We start from the raw sequence: 27,660 nt of genomic DNA on the forward strand, positions 1-27,660 counted from the left end.
GGTTGCTCTGATAGTGGCCTTCAACTCTTCTGCGTTTTTGGGTCTGGCATTCTGCATCTTCCTTTTCACAATACCCCACAGATTTTCTATGGGGCTAAGGTCAGGGGAGTTGGCGGGCCAATTTAGAACAGAAATACCATGGTCCGTAAACCAGGCACGGGTAGATTTTGCGCTGTGTGCAGGCGCCAAGTCCTGTTGGAACTTGAAATCTCCATCTCCATAGAGCAGGTCAGCAGCAGGAAGCATGAAGTGCTCTAAAACTTGCTGGTAGACGGCTGCGTTGACCCTGGATCTCAGGAAACAGAGTGGACCGACACCAGCAGATGACATGGCACCCCAAACCATCACTGATGGTGGAAACTTTACACTAGACTTCAGGCAACGTGGATCCTGTGCCTCTCTTGTCTTCCCCCAGACTCTGGGACCTCGATTTCCAAAGGAAATGCAAAATTTGCATGGTTGGGTGATGGTTTGGGGTGCCATGTCATCAGCTGGTGTCGGTTTCACATGTGAATAATATAAATACAATCTATTATACAGCATTATTCACATGTGAATAATATAAATACAGTCTATTATACAGCATTATTCACATGTGAATAATATAAACACAGTCTATTATACAGCATTATTCACATGTGAATAATATAAATACAGTCTATTATACAGCATTATTCACATTTGAATAATATAGTCTATTATACAGCATTATTCACATGTGAATAATATAAATACAGTCTCTTATACAGCATTAATCACATGTGAATAATATAAATACAGTCTATTATACAGCATTATTCACGTGTGAATAATATAAATACAGTCTATTATACAGCATTATTCACGTGTGAATAATATAAATACAGTCTATTATACAGCATTATTCACATGTGAATAATATAAATACAGTCTATTATACAGCATTATTCACATGTGAATAATATAAATACAGTCTATTATACAGCATTATTCACATGTGAATAATATAAATACAGTCTATTATACAGCATTATTCACATGTGAATAATATAAATACAGTCTATTATACAGCATTATTCACATGTGAATATTATAAATACAGTCTATTATACAGCATTATTCACATGTGAATAACATAAATACAGTCTATTATACAGCATTATTCACATGTGAATAATATAAATACAGTCTATTATACAGCATTATTCACATGTTAATAACATAAATACAGTCTATTATACAGCATTATTCACATGTTATTAATATGAATACAGTCTATTATACAGCATTATTCACATGTGAATAATATAAATACAGTCTATTATACAGCATTATTCACATGTTAATAATATAAATACAGTCTATTATACAGCATTATTCACATGTGAATACCATAAATACAGTCTATTATACAGCATTATTCACATGTTATTAATATAAATACAGTCTATTATACAGCATTATTCACATGTTAATAATATAAATACAGTCTATTATACAGCATTATTCACATGTGAATAATATAAATACAGTCTATTATACAGCATTATTCACATGTGAATAATATAAATACAGTCTATTATACAGCATTATTCACATGTGAATAATATAAATACAGTCTATTATACAGCATTATTCACATGTAAATAATATAAATACAGTCTATTATACAGCATTATTCACATGTTAATAATATAAATACAGTCTATTATACAGCATTATTCACATGTGAATAATATAAATACAGTCTATTATACAGCATTATTCACATGTGAATAGTATAAATACAGTCTATTATACAGCATTATTCACATGTGAATAACATAAATACAGTCTATTATACAGCATTATTCACATGTGAATAATATAAATACAGTCTATTATACAGCATTATTCACATGTGAATAATATAAATACAGTCTGTTATACAGCATTATTCACATGTGAATAATATACATACAGTCTATTATACAGCATTATTCACATGTGAATAATATAAATACAGTCTATTATTCACATGTGAAAAATATAAATACAGTCTATTATACAGCATTATTCACATGTGAAAAATATAAATACAGTCTATTATACAGCATTATTCACATGTGAATAATATAAATACAGTCTATTATACAGCATTATTCACATGTGAATAATTACATACAGTCTATTATACAACATTATTCACATGTGAATAATATAAATACAGTCTATTATACAGCATTATTCACATGTGAATAATATAAACACAGTCTATTATACAGCATTATTCACATGTGAATAAAATAAATACAGTCTATTATACAGCATTATTCACATGTTAATAATATAATACAGTCTATTATACAGCATTATTCACATGTTAATATAAATACAGTCTATTATACAGCATTATTCACATGTGAATAACATAAATACAGTCTATTATACAGCATTATTCACATGTGAAAAATATAAATACAGTCTATTATACAGCATTATTCACATGTGAATAACATAAATACAGTCTATTATACAGCATTATTCACATGTGAATAATATAAATACAGTCTATTATACAGCATTATTCACATGTGAATAACATAAATACAGTCTATTATACAGCATTATTCACATGTGAATAATATAAATACAGTCTATTATACAGCATTATTCACATGTTAATAACATAAATACAGTCTATTATACAGCATTATTCACATGTTATTAATATGAATACAGTCTATTATACAGCATTATTCACATGTGAATAATATAAATACAGTCTATTATACAGCATTATTCACATGTTAATAATATAAATACAGTCTATTATACAGCATTATTCACATGTGAATACCATAAATACAGTCTATTATACAGCATTATTCACATGTTATTAATATAAATACAGTCTATTATACAGCATTATTCACATGTTAATAATATAAATACAGTCTATTATACAGCATTATTCACATGTGAATAATATAAATACAGTCTATTATACAGTATTATTCACATGTGAATAATATAAATACAGTCTATTATACAGCATTATTCACATGTGAATAATATAAATACAGTCTATTAAACAGCATTATTCACATGTAAATAATATAAATACAGTCTATTATACAGCATTATTCACATGTTAATAATATAAATACAGTCTATTATACAGCATTATTCACATGTGAATAATATAAATACAGTCTATTATACAGCATTATTCACATGTGAATAGTATAAATACAGTCTATTATACAGCATTATTCACATGTGAATAACATAAATACAGTCTATTATACAGCATTATTCACATGTGAATAATATAAATACAGTCTATTATACAGCATTATTCACATGTGAATAATATAAATACAGTCTGTTATACAGCATTATTCACATGTGAATAATATACATACAGTCTATTATACAGCATTATTCACATGTGAATAATATAAATACAGTCTATTATTCACATGTGAAAAATATAAATACAGTCTATTATACAGCATTATTCACATGTGAAAAATATAAATACAGTCTATTATACAGCATTATTCACATGTGAATAACATAAATACAGTCTATTATACAGCATTATTCACATGTGAATAATATAAATACAGTCTATTATACAGCATTATTCACATGTGAATAATATAAATACAGTCTATTATACAGCATTATTCACATGTGAATAATATAAATACAGTCTATTATACAGCATTATTCACATGTAAATAATATAAATACAGTCTATTATACAGCATTATTCACATGTGAATAATATAAATACAGTCTATTATACAGCATTATTCACATGTGAATAACATAAATACAGTCTATTATACAGCATTATTCACATGTGAATAATATAAATACAGTCTATTATTCACATGTGAAAAATATAAATACAGTCTATTATACAGCATTATTCACATGTGAAAAATATAAATAGTCTATTATACAGCATTATTCACATGTGAATAACATAAATACAGTCTATTATACAGCATTATTCACATGTGAATAATATAAATACAGTCTATTATTCACATGTGAAAAATATAAATACAGTCTATTATACAGCATTATTCACATGTGAATAATATAAATACAGTCTATTATACAGCATTATTCACATGTGAATAATATAAATACAGTCTATTATACAGCATTATTCACATGTGAATAATATAAATACAGTCTATTATTCACATGTGAAAAATATAAATACAGTCTATTATACAGCATTATTCACATGTGAAAAATATAAATACAGTCTATTATACAGCATTATTCACATGTGAAAAATATAAATAGTCTATTATACAGCATTATTCACATGTGAATAACATAAATACAGTCTATTATACAGCATTATTCACATGTGAATAATATAAATACAGTCTATTATTCACATGTGAAAAATATAAATACAGTCTATTATACAGCATTATTCACATGTGAAAAATATAAATACAGTCTATTATACAGCATTATTCACATGTGAAAAATATAAATACAGTCTATTATACAGCATTATTCACATGTGAATAATATAAATACAGTCTATTATACAGCATTATTCACATGTGAATAATATAAATACAGTCTATTATACGGAATTATTCACATGTGAATAATATAAATAAATCCATCCATTATCTATTGCTTGTCCCTTTTGGGGTTGCTGGAGCCTATCTCAGCTGCATTCGATTTTTGAAAATTATGAATGGATTTAGAATCGCAATAAAAAAAAAAAAAAAAAAACGCGATTTGGATGTGAATGGATTGTTTTGTGCAGCCCTACCTCACATTATTGTCGGTCAGTGTAAAAAAAAAATCAAGACTTGAGCAGCAAGTGTTACACAATGTGCTCTTATATGGCCACCTTAGCAAAGTTCATCACAAAGTTGATCCTATCTAAACCCTGCAGAGCATTCTCAAGTCTTCCCCTTCCTGCACTTTTATTAGCCTCATATGGGATGCAGCTGAGCGCCGACATTCCTCAACCATCACCGAGAAACGGCGTGTGTGTGTGTGTGTGTGTGTGTGTGTGTGTGTGTGTGTGTCCTGAGTACCATCAAGTGTATTGCTTTGGTGTGGGAATTGCCAGCACTAATTTACTGCACTTTCCTGTGCAAACAAAGGAAAGTGAATGTTGACGTCTGATAACACACTGAGGCTGAGTGTTTGCCGCCAAGTAGAAACAGATTATAGGGCCAGACTCCAGAGAGATAAAAGATTATAGGGCCAGACTCCAGAGAGATAAAATATTATAGGGCCAGACTCCAGAGAGATAACAGCTGCAGGTGCTAACCTGGCAAACTTGGAGTTAGCATGTAAATCTCTCTTTTGTAACACAACTTGAGGGTGTGTCAGAGTCTGATGTCCTACTTTCTCCTTGACTCGACTTATACAACATTTAGCCCCGTGTTCAATGAGAAGTTCTGACGGGGAGTCTTTGCAGACGTAAACACTTCTCACTGTGACTCATGGTTGGAGGTGAAAGGTCGGACATGAGCAAACATGCTGACTTGACTACTGTGTCAACATGGATGTAGCCTCTAATGACTAACAACATTTTATTATCCTTGTTTCAGTCTGAGTTGTTTTATACATTATTAAGGCTAGGGTTGTCTCCATACCAATAAGACTAGGGTTGTCTCCATACCAATAAGACTAAGGTTGTCTCCATACCAATAAGACTAGGGTTGTCTCCATACCAATATTTGGTATGGACTACTATGTTGACTACTGTGTCAACATGTATGTAGCCTCTAATGACTAACAACATTTTATTATCCTTGTTTCAGTTTGAGTTTTTTTTTATACATTATTAAGACTAGGGTTGTCTCCATACCAGTAAGACTAGGGTTGTCTCCATACCAATAAGATTAGGGTTGTCTCCATACCAATAAGACTAGGGTTGTCTCCATACCAATATTTGGTATGGACTACTATGTTGACTACTGTGTCAACATGACACATGTATGTAGCCTCTAATGACTAACAAAATTTGTATTATCCTTATTTCAGTCTGAGTTTTTTTTATACGGTATTAAGACTAGTGTTGTCTCCATACCAGTAAGACTAGTGTTGTCTCCATACCAATAAGACTAGGGTTGTCTCCATACCAATATTTGGTATGGACTACCATGTTGACTACTGTGTCAACATGACACATGTATGTAGCCTCTAATGACTAATAACATTTTATTATCCTTGTTTCAGTCTGGGCTTTTTGTATACGGTATTAAGACTAGGGTTGTCTCCATACCAATATTGGGTATGGACTACCATGTTGATTACTGTGTCAACATGACATATGTATGTAGCCTCTAATGACTAACAACATTTTATTATCCTTGTTTCAGTCTGGGCTTTTTGTATACAGTATTAAGACTAGTGTTGTCTCCATACCAATAAGACTAGAGTTGTCTCCATACCAATAAGACTAGGGTTGTCTCCATACCAATACGACTAAGGTTGTCTCCATACCAATATTTGGTATGGACTACCATGTTGAGTACTGTGTCAACATGACACATGTATGTAGCCTCTAATGACTAATAACATTTTTATTATCCTTGTTTCAGTCTGAGTTGTTTTATACAGTATTAAGACTAGTGTTGTCTCCATACCAATATTTTGGTACCGGTACCAAAATGTATTTTGATCCTTTGCAATACTTTTCTATATAAAGGGGACCACAGAAAAATGGCATTATTGGCTTTATTCGAACAAAAAAATCTTGGGGTACATGAAACATCCATCCATCCATTTTCTACCGCTTATTCCCTCCCACCAAAGACATACATGAAACATATGTGTAGTGTTGCAATTTAATTGTATCCACTACTTCCGCAAATGTTAGGCCTTGTTGACACTGCCGGTGGTTCCAGTTTGTCCACATGTGACCTGTGTAGGATTGTTTCATCTCAATGTGAACGCTGCAATTCCAAATGTTTCAAATTCCCCCCCCTGGCCGCTTTCATAAATCACACATGTGTCCACTGCCACCCCAGTTCAGTTCATCCCACCAATGAGTCATCAACAAGCGATAGGCGTCATCATTATTTGTCAAAATAAAAGGTTGCAAAATAAATAAATGAAATAACGTGTTATAAGAACTCATGTGAATGTTCCACCACTCATGTCTACGTCCCAAACGCTCTTCGGAGCAAACCTCCCACAAACTGCTCTCTTCCTTCCTAATCTTCTACATATTATACACACGCACACACACATATATATATATATATATATATATATATATATATATATATATATATATATATATATACATAAATAAATATATATACATATATATATATATATATAAATATATATGTCTATATAAATATATACATATATATATATATACATATTATATATATATACACATGTATATAATTATATATATACACATATATAAATATATATATATATACATATATATATATATATATATATAAATATATATATTTATTTATATTTATATGTATATATTTATATATATATATGTGTGTGTATATATATATATATGTGTGTGTGTATATATATATATATAATATATATATATATTATATATATATATATATACACACACACACATATATATATATATACACACACATATATATATATAAATATATATATGTAAATATATACATATATATATAAATAAATATATATATTTATATATATATATGTATATATATATTTATATATGTGTATATATATAATTATATACATGTGTATATATATATAATATATATATATATGTATATTTTTATATAGACATATATATTTATATATATATATATGTATATATATTTATTTATGTATATATATATATATGTATGTATATATATTTATGTATATATATATATATGTATGTATATATATTTATTTATGTGTATATATATATATATATATATGTATATATATTTATTTATGTGTATATATATATATATATATATATATATATATATATATATATATATATATATATATATAAAGTTAAAGTACCAATGATAGTCACACACACACTAGGTGTGGTGAAATTTGTCCTCTGCATTTGACCCACCACCCTTGTTCACCCCCTGGGAGGTGAGGGGAGCAGTGGGCAGCAGCGGTGCCGCGCCCGAGAATCATTTTTAGTGATTTAACCCCCAATTCCAACCCTTGATGCTGAGTGCCAAGCAGGGAGGTAATGGCTCCCATTTTTATAGTCTTTGGTATGACTCGGCCGGGGTTTGAACTCACAACCTACCCATAGGCCACTGAGTAGGTATGTATATATATATATATATATATATATATATATATATATATATATATATATATAAAACACAATATTTGTTAAAAAAAAATATGTAAAAGAGAGCTACAAAATAAAGGTTACCAGCATTCCCTCATTCACTTTGACAAGGACAAAAAAGCCAAAATGAGCATTTAAAGCCAGTCCAGTTGTCATTACTTATCGGCTTTCTGCCTCCAAGCAGACTCGGGGCATTCCTCCAGCGAGTTGAAAGCATGAAGAGGAACTGCGGGCATGAACTCTGTGACAGAAGCTGCACGGTGGGAAAGTGAGAGTGCTGCCAGAGAAGACACACCCTCAAGTGTGACCTGCAACTTCCTGCCTGGACTTTGTCCACCGCTTGGAATAAGACACTCCATTTCTCAGCTGCAGAGAAACAGCATGCAACATGAAGTGTTGTATTTGTATATTTGCAATCATTATGACCAGGAAGAGAAATTTAGGATTGACTTGTTAATTAAGAGTCATTCATTCTGGACTGGACTGGACTGGTCACTCGCATATCACAAAATATGCTATGCTGCTTATGTCCCCCAAGTGTCCCATGCCTGGAATAGTGTATCTATGTGAGTTTTACTAGAAAATGTTTCTTTTGTAAGGTTTACAAAGACACACATTAGTTGTTTTACTCAATATGACAGTATAACTGTCATACTAAATATGAAAGTTATATAGACATAACTCCAAAACCAAACATGAAATATGTCTAAAATGCCTGAAATAATGTATCTATGTGAGTTTTGCTAGAAAATGTTTCTTTTGTAAGGTTTACAAAGACAAACATTAGTTGTTTTACTCAATATGACAGTATAACTGTCATACTAAATATGAAAGTTATATAGACATAACTCCAAAACCAAACATGAAATATGTCTAAAATGCCTGAAATAATGTATCTATGTGAGTTTTGCTAGAAAATGTTTCTTTTGTAAGGTTTACAAAGACACACATTAGTTGTTCTACTCAATATGACAGTATAACTGTCATACTAAATATGAAATTTATGTAGACATAACTCCAAAACCAAACATGAAATATGTCTAAAAATGCCTGAAATAATGTATCTATGTGAGTTTTACTAGAAAATGTTTCTTTTGTAAGGTTTACAAAGACACACATTAGTTGTTTTACTCAATATGACAGTATAACTGTCATACTAAATATGAAAGTTATATAGACATAACTCCAAAACCAAACATGAAATATGTCTAAAAATGCCTGAAATAATGTATCTATGTGAGTTTTACTAGAAAATGTTTCTTTTGTAAGGTTTACAAAGACACACATTAGTTGTTTTACTCAATATGACAGTATAACTGTCATACTAAATATGAAATTTATGTAGACATAACTCCAAAACCAAACATGAAATATGTCTAAAAATGCCTGAAATAATGTATCTATGTGAGTTTTACTAGAATCAAATGTTTCTGTAAGGTTTGCAAATACAAAATTGGGTTTTTACTCAATATGACAGTATGACTGTCAAACGCATTATGACAGTTATTTAAACATAACTCCTACACCAAACATGCAAAATGTCTAATAATGCCTGGAATAATGTATCAATGTGAGTTTTACTAGAAAATGTTTCTTTTGTAAGGTTTACAAAGACACACATTAGTTGTTTTACTCAATATGACAGTATAACTGTCATAATAAATATGAAAGTTATATAGACATAACTCCAAAACATGTGTAAAATATGTCTAAAAATGCCTGAAATAATGTATCTATGTGAGTTTTACTAGAATCAAATGTTTATGTAAGGTTTGCAAATACAAAATTGGGTTTTTACTCAATATGACAGTATGACTGTCAAACGCATTATGACAGTTATTCAAACATAACTTTAAAACCAAACATGCAAAATGTCTAATAATGCCTGGAATAATGTAGCTTTGTGAGTTTTAAAAGAAACAAAATAATTTGTAAGGTTCGCAAATACAAAATTTCATTTTTTACTCAATATGACAGTAATGTTCTTAGAATCCTGAGATAATGCGAAAAAAGCAAAACAAATTTATTCAAACATAACTTTAAAACCAAACATGCAAAATGTCTAATAATGCCTGGAATAATGTAGCTTTGTGAGTTTTAAAAGAAACATAATATTTTGTAAGGTTTGCAAATACAAAATTTAATTTTTTACTCAATATAACAGTAATGTTCTTAGAATCCTGAGATAATGCGAAAAAAGCAGTACAAATTTATTCAAACATAACTTTAAAACCAAACATGCAAAATGTCTAATAATTCCTGGAATAATGTGTCTTTGTGAGTTTTACTAAAAAAAATTTATTTTGTAACGTTTGCAAAGACATAAATTAGGTTTTTTTTACTCAATATGACAGTAATGTTCTTAGAATCCTGAGATAATGCGGAAAAAAAAATAAAAATTTTTTATTCAAACACAACTTTAAAACCAAACATGCAAAATGTCTAATAATGCCTGGAATAATGTGTCTTTGTGCGTTTTACTAAAAAAAATTATTTTGTAAGGTTTACAAAGACATAAATTAGTTTTTTTTACTCAACATGACAGTATAACTTGGGGGACATAAGCAGCATAGCATGCACTGTCTTGACTAAAGTCTAAGCCAGTGTTTTTCAACCTTTTTTGAGCCAAGGCTCATTTTTTGCGTTGAAAAAATGCGAAGGCACACCACCAGCAGACATCATTAAAAAACAAAACTCAGTTGACAGTAAAAAGTCGTTGGATATGACTTTAAAGCATAACCAAGCATGCATCACTATAGCTCTTGTCTCAAAGTAGGTGTACTGTCACATCACACCCTGATTTATTTGGACTTTTTTGCTGTTTTCCTGTGTGTAGTGTTTTACTTCTTGTCTTGTGCTCCTATTTTGGTGGTGTTTTCCTCTTTTTTTGGTATTTTCCTGTAGCAGTTTTTATGTCTTCCTTTGAGCGATATTTCCCGCATCTACTTTGTTTTTTAGCAATCAAGAATATTTCAGTTGTTTTCATCCTTCTTTGTGGGGACATTGTTGATTGTCATGTTATGTTCGGGTGTACTTTGTGGACGCCGTCTTTGCTCCGCAGTAAGTCGTCCAGCATTCTGTTTTTGTTTATTTTGCAGCTGGTTCAGTTTTAGTTTCGTTCTGCATAGCCTTCCCTAAGCTTCAATGCCTTTTCCTAGTGGCACTCACCTTTTGTTTATTTTTGGTTTAAGCATTAGACACATGTTTACCTGCACACTGCCTCCTGCATCTACTTTGTTTTAGCAATCAAGAATATTTCAGTTGTTTTCATCCTTTGTTGATTGTCAAGTGTTGTAAATGAGCTTTGGCTACAAACACTATGATGCATACATTGGATAACTGTTTCAGATGTCTATGTTTTTGTATCTATCCGTATTTCAAATAAACCTCTATAATAATAATGTCATGTTCGGATGTGGGCAGCACGGTGGTAGAGTGGGTTTATGCGTCTGCCTCACAATACGAAGGTCCTGAGCAGTCCTGGGTTCAATCCCGGGCTCGGGATCTTTCTGTGTGGAGTTTGCATGTTCTCCCCCGTGACTGCGTGGGTTCCCTCCGGGTACTCCGGCTTCCTCCCACCTCTAAAGACATGCACCTGGGGATAGGCCCCTCCCACCTCCAAAGACATGCACCTGGGGATAAGTTGATTGGCAACACTAAACTGGCCCTAGTGTGTGAATGGGAGTCTGAATGTTGTCTGTCTAACTGTGTTGGCCCTGCGATGAGGCGGCGACTTGTCCAGGGTGTACCCCGCCTTCCGCCCGATTGTAGCTGAGATAGGCTCCAGCGCCCCCCGCGACCCCGTAGGAAATAAGCGGTAGAAAATGGATGGATGGATGGATGTTCAGATGTTCATTGTGGACACCATCTTTGCTCCGCAGTAAGTCTTTGCTGTCGTCCAGCATTCTGTTTTTGTTTACTTTGTAACCAGTTCAGTTTTAGTTTCATTCTGCATAGCCTTCCCTAAGCTTCAATGCCTTTTCTTAGGGGCACTCACCTTTTGTTTGGACACATTTTTACCTGCACTATGCCTCCCGCTGTTTCCGACATCTACAAAGCAATTAGCAACCTGCTGCCACCTACTGATATGGAAGAGTATTACAGGGTTACTCTGCCGAGCTCTAGACAGCACCGACACTCAACAACAACACATCATTTGCAGACTATAATTACTGCTTTGCAAAAAATATTTTGAACCCAAATAGGTGAAATTAGATCATCTCACGGCACACTAATGTGCCGCGGCACAGTGGATGAAAAACACTGGTCTCTGCTACATGAAGATGGTAATGATTGTGTGTTTTCTTGTCGCCAGGGTGCATTCTGGGGCCTGATGGTGGGTCTGGTGGTGGGGGTGTGCAGGATGGTGCTGGAGTTTGCCTTCCCCCCCGCCAGGTGCGGCGTGCCGGACTCGGCGCCCGCCGTCCTGCGCGACGTGCACTACCTCCACTTCGCCATCCTGCTATGCGGCCTCACCGCCATCGTGGTCGCCACCATCTCGCTGCTGACGCCGCCGCCCAGCCACGAGCAGGTACGCACACTAGAGATGCGCGGTTTGCGGGCACAACCGCGGAGTCCGCGGATTATCCGCGGATCGGGCGGTTGAAATAAAAAAAAAATTAGATTTTATCCGCGGGTCGGGTCGGGCGGTTGAAATAAAAAAAAATTAGATTTTAAATAGATTCAGGCGGGTGGCAGTTAAACCAATTGGTAAATATATATACATAGTTAAATGTTGTTACCCACATACGAAAAACGAGCAGGCACCTGCAGCATATGCCACAACAGAAGAAGAAAAAAAAAAGAGATGGACACTTTTACGGAGCGGAGAAGGGACGCCTCGCCGGGGTCCGGGACCGAGGCCCCTTCCCCCGAGAGGGCCCCACCGGGAGCCGTAGCTGAGGCGATCCGCGAGAAGGGCCCGACACCCCGCCTCGTCCGCCTTCGCCGCGGCCGGCGTCACGCGCAGCAGGTAAGCAGCTTACCTGCCCGCCACCCCTGTTGCCGGGGGCGCGTAACAGGGGTCACTCCGCGCGCAGTGCGCTCACGAAAGGGGTGGGGCTCACCCTGGTTGATATAGACAGCAGGACGGTGGCCATGGAAGTCGGAACCCGCTAAGGAGTGTGTAACAACCCACCTGCCGAATCAACTAGCCCTGAAAATGGATGGCGCTGGAGCGTCGGGCCCATACCCGGCCGTCGCCGGCAGCGAGACGCGCTTGGAGGTGCGCTCAGCGCGGCTCCCATATGATTGATTGCGCACTGGTGTGCGTCTGGGTCGTGACAGCGTGGCACGCGAATGTCTGTGCTGCATTGGATCAGTCTCCTTTCTTTAACAGGCAAAAGCTTTATAACCTCACTAATGCCTTGCATCGTCTATAGGGCTGCAGCTAACGATTATTTTTCTATCGATTAATCTATAGATTATTTTTTTCGATTAATCGGTTAATCTATAGATTATTTTTTTCGATTAATCTATAGATTATTTTTCCTTTTACCGATTATTTTTTTTATTTAAAATGAAGAGGAAAAAATAAATGTAGGCCAGTTTTTTCAAAAGGCATGGCTTTTATTTACAAAAAAAAAAGTATGGCCACTCAGTCAACATTGACAACAACATGACAAAATATTCTGTAACAATGTAAATTTAAAACTTTTAACATTTAACAAAATTAAAAGTAGCTTATTTGCTTTTTAATGTGCAAATATAAAAGTAAACATCCAGTGCAAATCTTAATATTCTGGAATAGTATAAGCATTTCAAAAGTAAAAGTATTGCTTATTTTGCTTTAAAATGTGCAAAAATAAAGATAAACATCCAATACAAAAAAGTGCAAAACGGAAATATTCTGTAACAAGTGTAAACATTTCAACAAAAGTAAAAGTATTGCTTATTTGCTAAAATGTGCAAAAATAAGCTAAACATCCAATACAAAAAAGTGTACAGTGTAAACATTTCAACAAAAGTAAAAGTATTGCTTATTTTGCTTAATAACACAACGATGATAGTATGATTAAAGTGAAAGTTAATTGTTGGTTTGTACATAGTATATGTAACTGTTAATGTTGTAAAAGGTATTTGCACAACTAATTAACGTTAGCGTTTGTGACACGTCTTGTGCCGTGGGGTTCTTTCAGGACCGACAGACTGAACGCCAGACGGCTTTGCCAGGTTTACAATCTTTTAATTTTACACAAAGTCTTTTCTCTTCCAACTCTTTTCTCTCCTCGCTTTTCGGCTCCTCTTCCTCGCTCGCTCGGATCGCGCACCTGGGCATGATTGCAGGCGTCGCTCCCGGCGCGCCCCGCCTCGCCGCTCGCTCGCCGCCGCCGCCTCTCCACAGCGTTAAAGAGGAGCGCGTCTTTGTAAACACTGAACAGGCACGCCAAACGCGCCTCTCAGAGCGAAACGGTGCTTTAGTTTATGAATTTACAACGCAGATACAAATGACACATTCATGTTTTTGTGTAATGATGACAACGTATACGCACGCGGACGATTTACTTGGTGATGGCAAGAACGCTGTCGGGGGTTTTCTTTTCAAATGTTCGTTCATAGCCGTTGGGCTGCTATGATAGGCCATTTCCGCTCGACACAGTGTGCATACAACAACGTTATTAGGCCGTTTATTGAAATACTCCGACACTTTTGACGACTTTTGGCGTGCTTTTTTCCCCTCGCTCGCATCGTCTGCTTTGCGCTCCGCCATGACAGTAGTGTGACGTAAATATGCGACGCGCCGACGCACAAAAACGGCGTCGACGTATTTACGTAACCGATGACGTCGATGACGTCGACGCGTCGTTTCAGCCTTAATCGTCTATATTAGATATATAACAACGGGCGGGTGCGGGCGGGTGCGGTTCTGATCAAATGTTAGATCGGGTGGATGGCGGATGGTTGACGACTTTCTGATGCGGTTGCGGATGAAATAATTGCCTATCCGCGCATCTCTAACGCACACACATTTGGCAGCTGTGTGGCCCAGCTTAGAAAAGCCAATATCCAAGTCCATTCATCAAGCAGTTTAGAAAAGCCAATATCCAAGTCCATACATCAACAATCCAGCAGAGTGAAGTTCCTCACAGTCCAGTACAACATTTGGCAATGATCTGCTGACATGACTCTGAGCTGCATGTCAAGCAGGAGTCTTGGCTCACAAGCAGTATGTCCAAAAAGTGCACTCAAAAATGGCAAAACTCTGTTGTTGGATGCTGCTGTGTCAGCAAAAGAGGAGTGATCGCATGATTGTTACTCATGAAACATCACAGACCAACTCCCAACTCCTTTTGGCCACAACATTGACATTCTTTCTGTCATTGCTTGGAACGTTATTGACCAGAGCTAAAAGCTGGAATGCAGTTCAGCAAGTAGCAACTTGCACTTAAAGGGGAATTGCATTTTTTTTTTTTTAACCTATTGTTCACAATCATTATGAGAAACAACAAGTACTCAGTGTTGACACTGGAAGACTTCCAAAGAACTCAAAGTTCAATTCATTGGTCTTTTCCTGTTAATACTCCAAATGTTGGAGTGGTATTGACATGATGACTTGGGAAGATGAGAGAAACCCTCTCCCTGTTCCCCCAGGTGAGGAACCTGACCTGGTGGACTCTGACCGAGGAGCCTGCCAGAGAAATCCCTCTGCAGAAAGTGTCCTCCTTCAGCCGCCGTAGTTCTCCAGGTGAGCGCCGCTTTAAGCCACATTTTCCATTCACAGGGTTTGTAAATGGAAAAGTTTGTATAGTGAAGCAAGGTTCTCCCTAAGAAACAATGTGAATATGAAGATACCGTATGTGAAGGTTTGTCCACTCTGAAGACAATATGAAGTGTTATACTGTACTTACTGTACATCATACAAACTTAACATGGAGGCCAATTTTGGCTTTATAAAAAAGGGGTCCCCAAACTGACCCGGGGGCCGCATTGGGTAAAAAAAACACACACACACACACACATTATAATATATATATATATATATATATATATATATATATATATATATATATACATATACATATACATATATATATATATATATATATATATATATATATATATATATATATATATATATATATATATATATATATACCGTATTTTCCACACTATAAGGCGCACCTAAAAACCACAAATTTTCTCAAAAGCTGACAGTGCGCCTTATAACCCGGTGCGCTTTATATATGGATAAATATTAAGATTCATTTTCATAAAGTTTCGGTCTCGCAACTTCGGTAAACAGCCGCCATCTTTTTTCCCGGTAGAACAGGAAGCGCTTCTTCTTCTACGCAAGCAACCGCCAAGGTAAGCACCCGCCCCCATAGAACAGGAAGCGCTTCTTCTTCTACTGTAAGCAACCACCCGCCCGCGTAGAAGAAGAAAAAGCGCGCGGATATTATCATTTCCTTTGTGTGTTTACATCTGTAAAGACCACAAAATGGCTCCTACAAAGCGACAGGGATGCGGTTCATGAAAAGACGCAATCTCTCCATCCGCACACGGATTACTATTTCACAGCAACTGATATTCCTGTGAACTGCACTGTGGATACAACGGGAGCACGTACGGTGAATATTCGCACCACAGGGAATGAGAAGTCATCCTTCACTGTGGTTCTAGCTTGCCATGCTAATGGCCAGAAACTTCCACCCATGGTGATATTCAAAAGGAAGACCTTGCCAAAAGAGACCTTTCCAGCCGGCGTCATCATAAAAGCTAACTCGAAGGGATGGATGAAGAAAAGATGAGCGAGTGGTTAAGGTAAGTTTAAGTTTACGCGAAGAGGCCGGGTGGCTTTTTTCACGCAGCTTCGTCCATGTTGATATACGACTCCATGCGCGCCCACATCACGCTGGTTTTAATATATTATTAAAGTTTGACTGACCTATCTGACTGTTTTTTTGACATTCCTTTAGCGCAGTTAGATGCGGCTTACAACACGGGGCGTCTTATAGGTGGACAAAGTTTTGAAATATGCCGTTCATTGAAGGTGCGGCTAATAACCCAGGGCGCCTTATGGTGCGGAAAATACGGTATATATATATATATATATATAAATAAATAAATAAATAAATATATATATGTATATATATGTATATATATATATATATATATATATATATATATATATATATATATATATATATATATATATATATATACACACACACACAGTCGTGGTCAAAAGTTTACATACAAGCTACTTTTCCTTCTTCATGTCTCAAGAAGGGTAGAAATACAACACACACACACACACACACACACACACACACACACACACACGCGCTCACAGTCATTGAGCAACTTCCTCTAAATGTGTGTGTGTGCAGACTCTGAGCCAGCGTGTCAGCTGACGTGTGGTGGGGGTGTGAGGTGGTGCATGTCAGCACTTCAGAGTTCCCAGCAGTCCAATCCCAGAGTTCCTAGTGTCCGAGAGAGTGTGTTCTGGTCCAGGTTCTGCTGCATCAACGCCCTCCTGCTGGTCAGCGTCAACATCTTCCTCTACGCGTACTTCGCCTGAATGCTGACCAACACCCCCGCTCTTCTTTCTGTTGACATTCACGTCACCCTTCTACTATTTTCTATTTTATTTAAATTAATCCTTTAAAAAATCTAGATTGCCTTGTTGTGCTTTAATAATTTGAGTTGATCTTATTTCCACCTGATTGTTTTTTTATTCTTGTGGTACATATATATATATATATATATATATATATTATTTCAAGTATCAGAGTTGTAATAAATATTATAAAGTCATTCAGCAGATGATGCCAGCTGGTGTACGTGGTTGTTTTTATTTTCCTTCTTTGTATATATATATATATATATATATATATATATATATATATATATATATATATATATATATATATATATATATATATAAATATATATGTGTATAAAATGGATGGATGGATATATCATACTTGCCAACCCTCCCGAATTTTCCGGGAGACTCCCGAAATTCAGCGCCTCTCCCGAAAACCTCCCGGGACAAATTTTCTCCCGAAAATCTCCCGAAATTCAGGCGGACCTGGAGGCCACGCCCCCTCCAGCTCCATGCGGACCTGAGTGACGTGTTGACAACCTGTTCACACGTCCGCTTTCCCACAATATAAACAGCTAATGATGGAGGGCGAGTTCTTGGTTTCTTATGTGGGTTTATTGTTAGGCAGTTTCATTAACGTCCTCCCAGCGCGGTAACAACACACAACAACAGCAGTCAAGTTTTTGTCCCCCGTAAAGCAGTTCGTCTGCCGTAAACAGCAATGTTGTGACACTTTTAAACAGGACAATACTGCCATCTACTGTACATGCATGTGTGACCCACCCATAATGTGTCACGTTTTTGTGTTGATTTATTCATTTTATTTTGTGGTTTGAATTAATTTTTGGAGCTGTCATTATAGATTTATCAGTATTCACATTGGTCAGTAGGGGGCAGTAGGGCGTTTCTTCCCAATTGAATGCTATCACCTGCAGACCGGAAGTGTCTTGTCATTCTGATGAGCGCGACCAGTCTGTGAACAATTGAAACGTCCTGTGTGCTTTTTCCTCCTGTATAACAGGTTAGTTTTGGTGAATCAACTCACTGAATAATATCCATGTGATCTTTATAAGTTTAAGTACACATTCTGATGGTGGAGCCTAACTCTAAAGTGTTTGTGAGTTGTAGTTTGTATTTGTGAATGAATCCAGTGCACAGCTGCAGTAATCAATACAACGACGTGAGTGCGCAATTTTTATATAGGAACTTCTGATCCCAAATTAGAGCTCCCGTTTTCTTATTTATTTTATAATGTATATTTGTATAATGTGTGTGTTCTGAAATAGTGACAGAGAATAGAACAAGGATGGACAATTCAACCCTTAACTCAACAATGAGTAGATGAGTGTTATGTGTGTGTACATGTGTTAATAAATGAACACTGAAATTCAAGTATTTCATTTATTTATTTATATATATATATATATATATATATATATATATATATATCCATTTTCTACCGCTTATTCCCTTTGGGGTCGCGGGGGGCGCTGGAGCCTATCTCAGCTACAATCGGGCGGAAGGCGGGGTATATATATATATATATATACATATATATATATGTATACATTATATATATATATATATATGTATACATTATATATATATATATATATATATATATTATATATATAGCTAGAATTCACTGAAAGTCAAGTATTTCTTATTATTTATTTATATCTTAACCACGCCCCCAACCACGCCCCCCGCCCCACCGCCGACCACGCCCCCCACCCCCCACCTCCTGAAATCGGAGGTCTCAAGGTTGGCAAGAATGGGATATATATATATATATATATATATATATATATATATATATATATATATATATATATATATATATATATATATATATATATATATATATATATATATAATATATAATATAATGGAAAAGAGACTAATTGAGAAATATGCCACAAAGACTGTTGTAATGAAACAATAGAAGAAAGACTTATATATTTTCATAAACATGGACTCACCAACTCCACATCTACAGTCACACACAGCTTAATGACAAATAATCCAGCACTGGTAGTCGGCTCTATAACGTCAACAAAGAAGCATTTAGTTTAGCACAATATTTGGGGTGAAAAGGAGAATAAAAACCTACCTGGAGCAGAAATACAACTTGTCTACGGTCTACTGGCCACTTCCTGCTACCGGCTTATAACCACAGCTGATTGGACCGTGGTGGTCACGTGGCTAGAGAGAGCGCGCCCGCCAAACTCAAAGAGTAATAGAGAGCAAGAGCATACCAGTCACTTCCTGCTACCGGCATATAACCAAAGCTGATTGGACCGCAGCAGTCACGTGACTGGGAAGAGCGCACAGCGCTCAAAGAGTAATAGAGAGCAAGAGCCTAATAGTCTCCGCAAAGGTATGTATTTGACACCTGCGTTATATATATATATATATATATATATATATATATATATATATATATATATATATATATATATATATATATATATAGCATGCGTCACGTACCAAGTGTAATGACTGCGAAAATGGATTTTAAAAAAACGCTAATATTAGCATGCTAACAGTGAGCCTATGTCACTAACAAGTTTTATGACTCTGCGGTGGATGGTGAAAAAAACGTTAGCATGCTAATATTAGCATGCTAACAGTTATTACAATTGTATATGTATATATAACAAACAATGTAATAATGATATATAAATATACATATGTCATCTTTCTTCAAATTGTACTGAAACTAAAACTGTTCTAGAAGAGACAAGATGGCCAGTAAAATACAACTCTTTATATTTCTAGTACAAGCTGGAAAATACACAACAAATCCCTAAAAGCTTAATATATAATTTATATATAAATATATAAATAAATTATATATATATATATATATATATATATATATATATATATATATATATATATATATATATATATATATGTTTGACCTAGAAAATATCTGATTTGGTCATTTGAAAGTCATTGCTTACTAAATAGTATTTTGTCCTGACTTATGCAACATTCTTACCAATGACACAAGTGTAAAAAGAAGTTCACACAATAATTAGGGGTGCTCAAGAAAAAAAATCTAATCGCAATGTTCTATACTTATTTATAATATCTATCGACTGTTCCCAAGCTAGCGTGCAAATTTTTTTTGCAAGCATTTGAACTTTTAATGGATGTCATTACTTGCCGACATTTTGCAAGTATGCTGATTGTTACCATTTTAGCGTTTTAACGTAGCATGCTAACTGCTAATGTTTTATTGCTAAAAAAAAATCAATCGCTAACCTTTGAGCAAATGCTATACTTTTAAACCTACATACCATGGATGTCATTACTTGGTGATATCTTGTAAGTATGCTAACTGTACCCGTATTAAAAAATTTTACGTTATCACTGTTACCATGTTAGCATTTTTTATGTTAACATGATAATGTTTCATTGCATATATATTAGGTAATTTTGTAAACATAAAAATGATGGATTTTGATATTTGCCGCCATGTTAGGATTTTAACGTTAGCATGCTAACTGCTAATGTTGTATTTCTAAAACTAAAATCACTAGCATTTGAGCCAATTTCTTTACTTTTAAACCTACATACCATGGATGTCATTACTTGCCGACATTTTGCAAGTATGCTAATTGTTCCCATATTAGCGTTTTAATGTTAGCATGCTAACTGCTAATGTTCTATTGCTAAAAAAATCAATCGCTAATCTTTGAGCTAATTCTATACTTTTAAACCTACATACCATGGACGTCATTACTTGGTGATATCTTGTAAGTACGCTAACTGTTCCCGTGTTAGCAATATTAAAGTTAGCACGCTAACTGTTAGCATGTTAGCATTTTTGATGTTAACATGAAAATGTTTTATTGCTTATATTTTAGGTAATTTTGTAAACATAAAAATGATAGATTTTGATATTTGGCGCCATCTTGCAAGTATGGTAATTGTTCTCATGTTAGGATTTTAACGTTAGCATGCTAACTGCTAATGTTGTATTTCTAAAAAATAAAATTGCTAGCATTTGAGCTAATTTTATACTTTTAAACCTACATACCATGGATGTCATTACTTGGTGACATATTGGAAGTATGCTAACTGCCCCCGTATTAGCATTTTTAACGCTAGCATGCTAACTGCTAATGTTGTATTTCTAAAACTAAAATCACTAGCATTTGAGCCAATTTCTTTACTTTTGAACCTACATACCATGGATGTCATTACTTGACGACATTTTGCAAGTATTCTAATTGTTCCCATATTAGCGTTTTAACGTTAGCATGCTAACTGCTAATGTTCTATTGCTAAAAAATCAATCGCTAATCTTTGAGCTAATTCTATACTTTTAAACCTACATACCATGGACGTCATTACTTGGTGACATCTTGTAAGTATGCTAACTGTTCCCGTATTAGCATTATTAAAGTTAGCACGCTAACTGTTAGCATGTTAGCATTTTTTATGTTAACATGAAAATGTTTTATTGCTTATGTTTTAGGTAATTTTGTAAACATAAAAATGATGGATTTTGATATTTGGCGCCATGTTAGGATTTTAACGTTAGCATGCTAAGTGCTAATGTTGTATTTCTAAAAAATAAAATCGCTAGCATTTGAGCTAATTTTATACTTTTAAACCTACATACCATGGATGTCATTACCTGGTGACATGTTAGAAGTATGCTAACTGCCCCCGTATTAGCATTTTTAACGTTAGCATGCTAACAGTTATCATATTAGAATTTTTAATGATAATGTTTTATTGCTTATATTTTAGATAATTTTGTACCTGTAAACAAAAAAAATATGGATTTTGAGGTTTGTCGCCATCTTGTAAGTATGCCAGCTGTTTCTATGTTAGCATTTTAACGTAAGCAAGCTAATGTTTTATTGCTAGCATTTTAGCTAAAGTTTTTTTCCTGTCAACATAAAAATGATGGATTTTAATATTTAGCGCCATCTTGCAAGTGTGCTAATTGTTCCTATGTCAGTACTTTAATGTTAGCAAGCTAATGTTTTATTGCTAGCATTTTAGCTAAAGTTTTTTCCTGTCAACATAAAAATGATGGATTTTAATATTTAGCGCCATCTTGCAAGTGTGCTAATTGTTCCTATGTCAGTACTTTAACGTTAGCAAGCTAATGTTTTATTGCTAGCATTTTAGCAAAATATTTAATCTATAATCATGAAAATGATGGATTTTGATATTTGGTGCCATCTTGTAAGTATGCTAACTGTTCCCATGTTAGCTTTTTAATGTTAGCAAGCTAATGTTTTATTGCTAGAATTTTTGCTATTTTTTTATTATCTGTAATCATAAAAACGATGAATTTGGCGCCATCTTGCAAGCATGCTAACTGTTCCCATGTTATCTTTTTAACATTAGCATGCTAATGTTTTGTTGGTAGCATTTTAGCAAAATTTTATGTAAACATAAAAATGATGGATTTTGATGTTTGGCGTCATCTTCCAAGTATGCTAACCGTTCCTATGTTAGCATTTTAACATTAGCAAACTAATGTTTTATTGGTAGCATTTTAGCTAACTGTTTTATCTGTAAACATAAAAATGATGGATTTTGATATTTGGCGCCATCTTGCAAGTATGCTAACTTTTCCCCATGTTAGCTTTTTAATGTTAGCACGCTAATATTTTATTGCCAGCATTTTAGCAAAATGTTATGTAAACAAAAATGCTAGGTTATGGGTGCTAAAAAAAAAATTATATGTATTTTTATTTATTTTTCGATTTTAAATCGATTCATAAATTTTTGAGAATTGATTTAAAAAAAACGAATGAAAATGTTTTAAATGTTTTTTCGGAAGAACCAATTTTTCAATTAAAAACCTTAAACTATGACTTCAGATTTTTGTACATAAAATGTTAAGTTTGTGTAACCTTTAACGTTAACTATAAAAGACTTGATCCGAGTATAAAATGATGTGTATTTCTTGGAGACGTCCACCAGGGGGAGCCGTGGGTCAGTGGTACAGAGGTTGCACGCACTGCGGCGGGAAGACGCCCACGCGGCCCCTGCAGCGTCCTCTCCAGCACCTCGAGCCGGAACAGTCCAGCAGGTCGATGACGTCACCGCGCAGGAAGTGCAGGTGGGCGGTGTGAGGCGGGGCGTAGTCGCACAGCGCGTGCGCCAGGCGGGGTTTCTACGAGGAAGACAAAGGGGGCGGGGCGTCAAGCAGGTGCACCATGATGATGATGCGGCTGCTGATGATACTGATGATGATGATGATGATACTGATGATGATGATGATACTGATGATGATGATGATACTGATGATGCTGATGATGCTGCTGCTGATGATACTGATGATGATGATACTGATGATGATGCTGCTGATGATAATGATGATGATGATGATACTGATGATGATGGTGGTGGTGATACTGATGATGATGACGCTGATGCTACTGATGATGATGATACTGATGATGATGCTGCTGATGATAATGATGATGATACTGATGATGATGGTGGTGGTGATACTGATGATGATGCTGCTGATGATGATACTGATGATGATGATACTGATGATGATGATAATACTGATGATGATGCTGTTGATGATAATGATGATGATGATGATGCTGCTGCTGATGATGATACTGATGATGATGATAATACTGATGATGATGCTGCTGATGATAATGATGATGCTGCTGATGATGATACTGATGATGATGGGTGGTGGTGATACTGATGATGATGACGCTGATGATAATACTGATGATGCTGCTGATGATGATACTGATGATGATGATGCTGCTGATGATACTGATGATGATGATGATACTGATGATGCTGATGATAATGATGATGCTGATGATGATGCTGATGATGATGATGCTGCTGCTGATGATACTAATGATGATGCTGCTGATGATACTGATGATGATACTGATGATGATGGGTGGTGGTGATACTGATGATGATGACGCTGATGCTGATAATACTGATGATGATGCTGCTGATGATGATACTGATGATGATGCTGCTGATGATAATGATGATTCTGCTGATGATGATACTGATGCTGATGATGATACTGATGATGATGGGTGGTGGTGATACTGATGATGATGACGCTGATGATAATACTGATGATGATGCTGATGATGATACTGATGATGATGCTGATGATGATACTGATGATGATGGGTGGTGGTGATACTGATGATGACGCTGATGCTGATGATAATACTGATGATGCTGCTGCTGATGATGATACTGATGATGATACTGATGATGATGATAATACTGATGATGATGCTGCTGATGATAATGATGATGCTGCTGCTGATGATGATACTGATGATGATGGGTGGTGGTGATACTGATGATGATGACGCTGATGCTGATGATAATACTGATGATGATGCTGCTGATGATGATACTGATGATGATGATACTGATGATGATGATGATAATACTGATGATGATGATGCTGATGATGATACTGATGCTGATGATGATACTGATGATGATGGGTGGTGGTGATACTGATGATGATGACGCTGATGATAATACTGATGATGATGCTGCTGATGATGATACTGATGATGATGCTGATGATGATGCTGATGATACTGATGATGATGGGTGGTGGTGATACTGATGATGATGACGCTGATGATAATACTGATGATGATGCTGCTGATGATGATACTGATGATGATGATAATACTGATGATGATGCTGCTGATGATAATGATGATGATGCTGCTGATGATGATACTGATGATGATGGGTGGTGGTGATACTGATGATGATGACGCTGATGCTGATGATAATACTGATGATGATGCTGCTGATGATGGTACTGATGATGATGATACTGATGATGATGATGATAATACTGATGATGATGCTGCTGATGATAATGATGATGATGCTGCTGATGATGATACTGATGATGATGGGTGGTGGTGATACTGATGATGATGACGCTGATGCTGATGATAATACTGATGATGATGCTGCTGATGATGATACTGATGATGATGATACTGATGATGATGATGATAATACTGATGATGATGCTGATGATACGGATGATGGTAATACTGATGATGATGCGGCTGATGATGATGATGATACTGATGATGATGATGATGCTGCTGATGATGATAAGACTGATGATGATGATGATTATGCTGCTGATGATGATACTGATGATGCTGATGATGACGTAGTACCCCTAAAAGCTGCTCCAGCAGCTGCACGGAGGAGGACTCTCTGAGGGGGTGTGGCCCGTGGAGGGACTCCAGGGAGGCGGTCCTGTAAGGGTTGGGGTAAGGGTTCCGGGACCCCGAGGGAGGGGGCGTGTCGGAGGGCGACCCTCTGAGGACCACCACCTTGTCTGCAGCGATGCTGTGAGTCCGGTAGAAGTCCACCAGGCGGTTGAGGGAGCAGAAGGTGTGGTCCCAGATGCAGTACTGGCCCCCACCCTCCAGGACACGGAAATGCTCCACGCGGTCGCCGTAGCTGCAAAGTCAACACAAGATGGCCTCCTTTTCATTTTTGTACTACCTACTAGCATGCTAACTTTAGCATGCTAATGTTTTCTTTTTTTTTTGTGCTAAAATTTCAGCCAATTTTGTAAATGTACACAACAAATGATGGAGTTTGATACTTTTTTTTAATTAAAGTTTTATTCATTGATGGATTTTGATACTTTGCTGTTCCCATGTTAGCATGCTAATGTTAGCATGCTAACGTTTTTTTCATTTCTTTATTTTATGGCTTTTTGTCAAAGAAAAAAACAAAATACACAATATTTTCCTCCAAAAATATTTCAAAGTGGAATATTTCATGTGAAGTAATGAAAAGTCCTGAATAACAACATTGATTTTGATTAATTATTTTTATTGTGTTTTTTTTTGTTTTTTTAGCACTTTTATAGCAGTTTAAACAAAATCTCACTAAAAGGGTCCCATCAATTATTATTATTTTAAATGTAATTTCAGAGGTGGGTAGTAACGCGCTACATTTACTCCGTTACATCTACTTGAGTAACTTTTGGGATAAATTGTACTTCTAAGAGTAGTTTTAATGCAACATACTTTTACTTTTACTTGAGTATATTTATAGAGAAGAAACGCTACTTTTACTCCGCTACTTTTATCTACATTCAGCTCGCTACTCGCTACTAATTTTTATCCATCTGTTAATGCACGCTTTGTTTGTTTTGGTCTGTCAGACAGACCTTCATAGTGCCTGCGTTTCAACAAATACAGTCACTGGTGACGTTCACTCCGTTCCACCAATCAGATGCAGTCACTGGTGACGTTGGACCAATCAAACAGAGCCAGGGGTCACATGACCTGACTTAAACACGTTTAAAAACTTATTGGGGTGTTACCATTTAGTGGTCAATTGTACGGAATATATACTGTACTGTGCAATCTACTAATAAAAGTTCCAATCAATCAATCAAAAGTGTGAAGGAAAAAAGACCCTTTTTTATTTCAACCGTACATCCCGTCAAAAGCCTAAAGACTGACTGCACAGTTCCTGTCTTCACAATAAAAGTGCCGCTCCATCGCGCCTGCGCTTTCAAAATAAGAGTCTCCGAAAGCCAGTGCAAACAAGCTAGCAAGCTACGGAGTTTGCCGCCAATGTATTTCTTGTAAAGTGTATAAAAACGAATGAATATGGAAGCTGGACAAATAAGAAGCCAAAAACCAACCACTTTCATGTGGTATTAGACAGAAAGGAGGAACTTTTTTTCTCCTCCATTTGAAAACGTGGACGTTATCATCACTACTGTCTGATTACAATCAATGCAAGTCATCAGAATCAGGTAATA

At 35.4% G+C, this 27,660-nt stretch overlaps 3 protein-coding genes across 5 annotated transcripts in view; 1 reads left to right on the forward strand and 2 right to left on the reverse strand.

The window, feature by feature from the left end:
• LOC133624347 (sodium/mannose cotransporter SLC5A10-like) overlaps positions 1–17,822 on the forward strand; it is a 31,818-nt gene extending 13,996 nt beyond the window's left edge. Inside the window, exons 4-6 of the mRNA XM_061987838.2 lie at positions 12,612–12,827; positions 15,887–15,980; positions 17,626–17,822. Of these exons, the coding sequence (XP_061843822.1) occupies positions 12,612–12,827; positions 15,887–15,980; positions 17,626–17,816 (501 nt within the window). The 3' untranslated portion in view covers positions 17,817–17,822. The remainder of the gene's footprint in view (positions 1–12,611; positions 12,828–15,886; positions 15,981–17,625) is intronic.
• The window catches only part of fam83gb (family with sequence similarity 83 member Gb), a 118,050-nt gene extending 97,834 nt beyond the window's left edge, over positions 1–20,216 (reverse strand). For all 3 annotated transcript variants that reach the window (XM_072916344.1, XM_072916343.1, XM_072916345.1), the window contains exon 1: positions 19,826–20,216. The gene's annotated coding sequence lies outside the window, so the exon portion shown is untranslated. The remainder of the gene's footprint in view (positions 1–19,825) is intronic.
• Positions 20,217–23,663: 3,447 nt separating this feature from the next.
• LOC133570239 (GRB2-related adapter protein-like) overlaps positions 23,664–27,660 on the reverse strand; it is a 17,742-nt gene continuing 13,745 nt past the window's right edge. Inside the window, exons 4-5 of the mRNA XM_061923048.2 lie at positions 26,048–26,336; positions 23,664–23,997 (exon numbers count right to left, since the gene is read on the reverse strand). Of these exons, the coding sequence (XP_061779032.2) occupies positions 23,818–23,997; positions 26,048–26,336 (469 nt within the window). The 3' untranslated portion in view covers positions 23,664–23,817. The remainder of the gene's footprint in view (positions 23,998–26,047; positions 26,337–27,660) is intronic.

This window comes from Nerophis lumbriciformis, linkage group LG27 (genome assembly GCF_033978685.3).
Source record: "Nerophis lumbriciformis linkage group LG27, RoL_Nlum_v2.1, whole genome shotgun sequence".
Taxonomy (NCBI): domain Eukaryota; kingdom Metazoa; phylum Chordata; class Actinopteri; order Syngnathiformes; family Syngnathidae; genus Nerophis; species Nerophis lumbriciformis.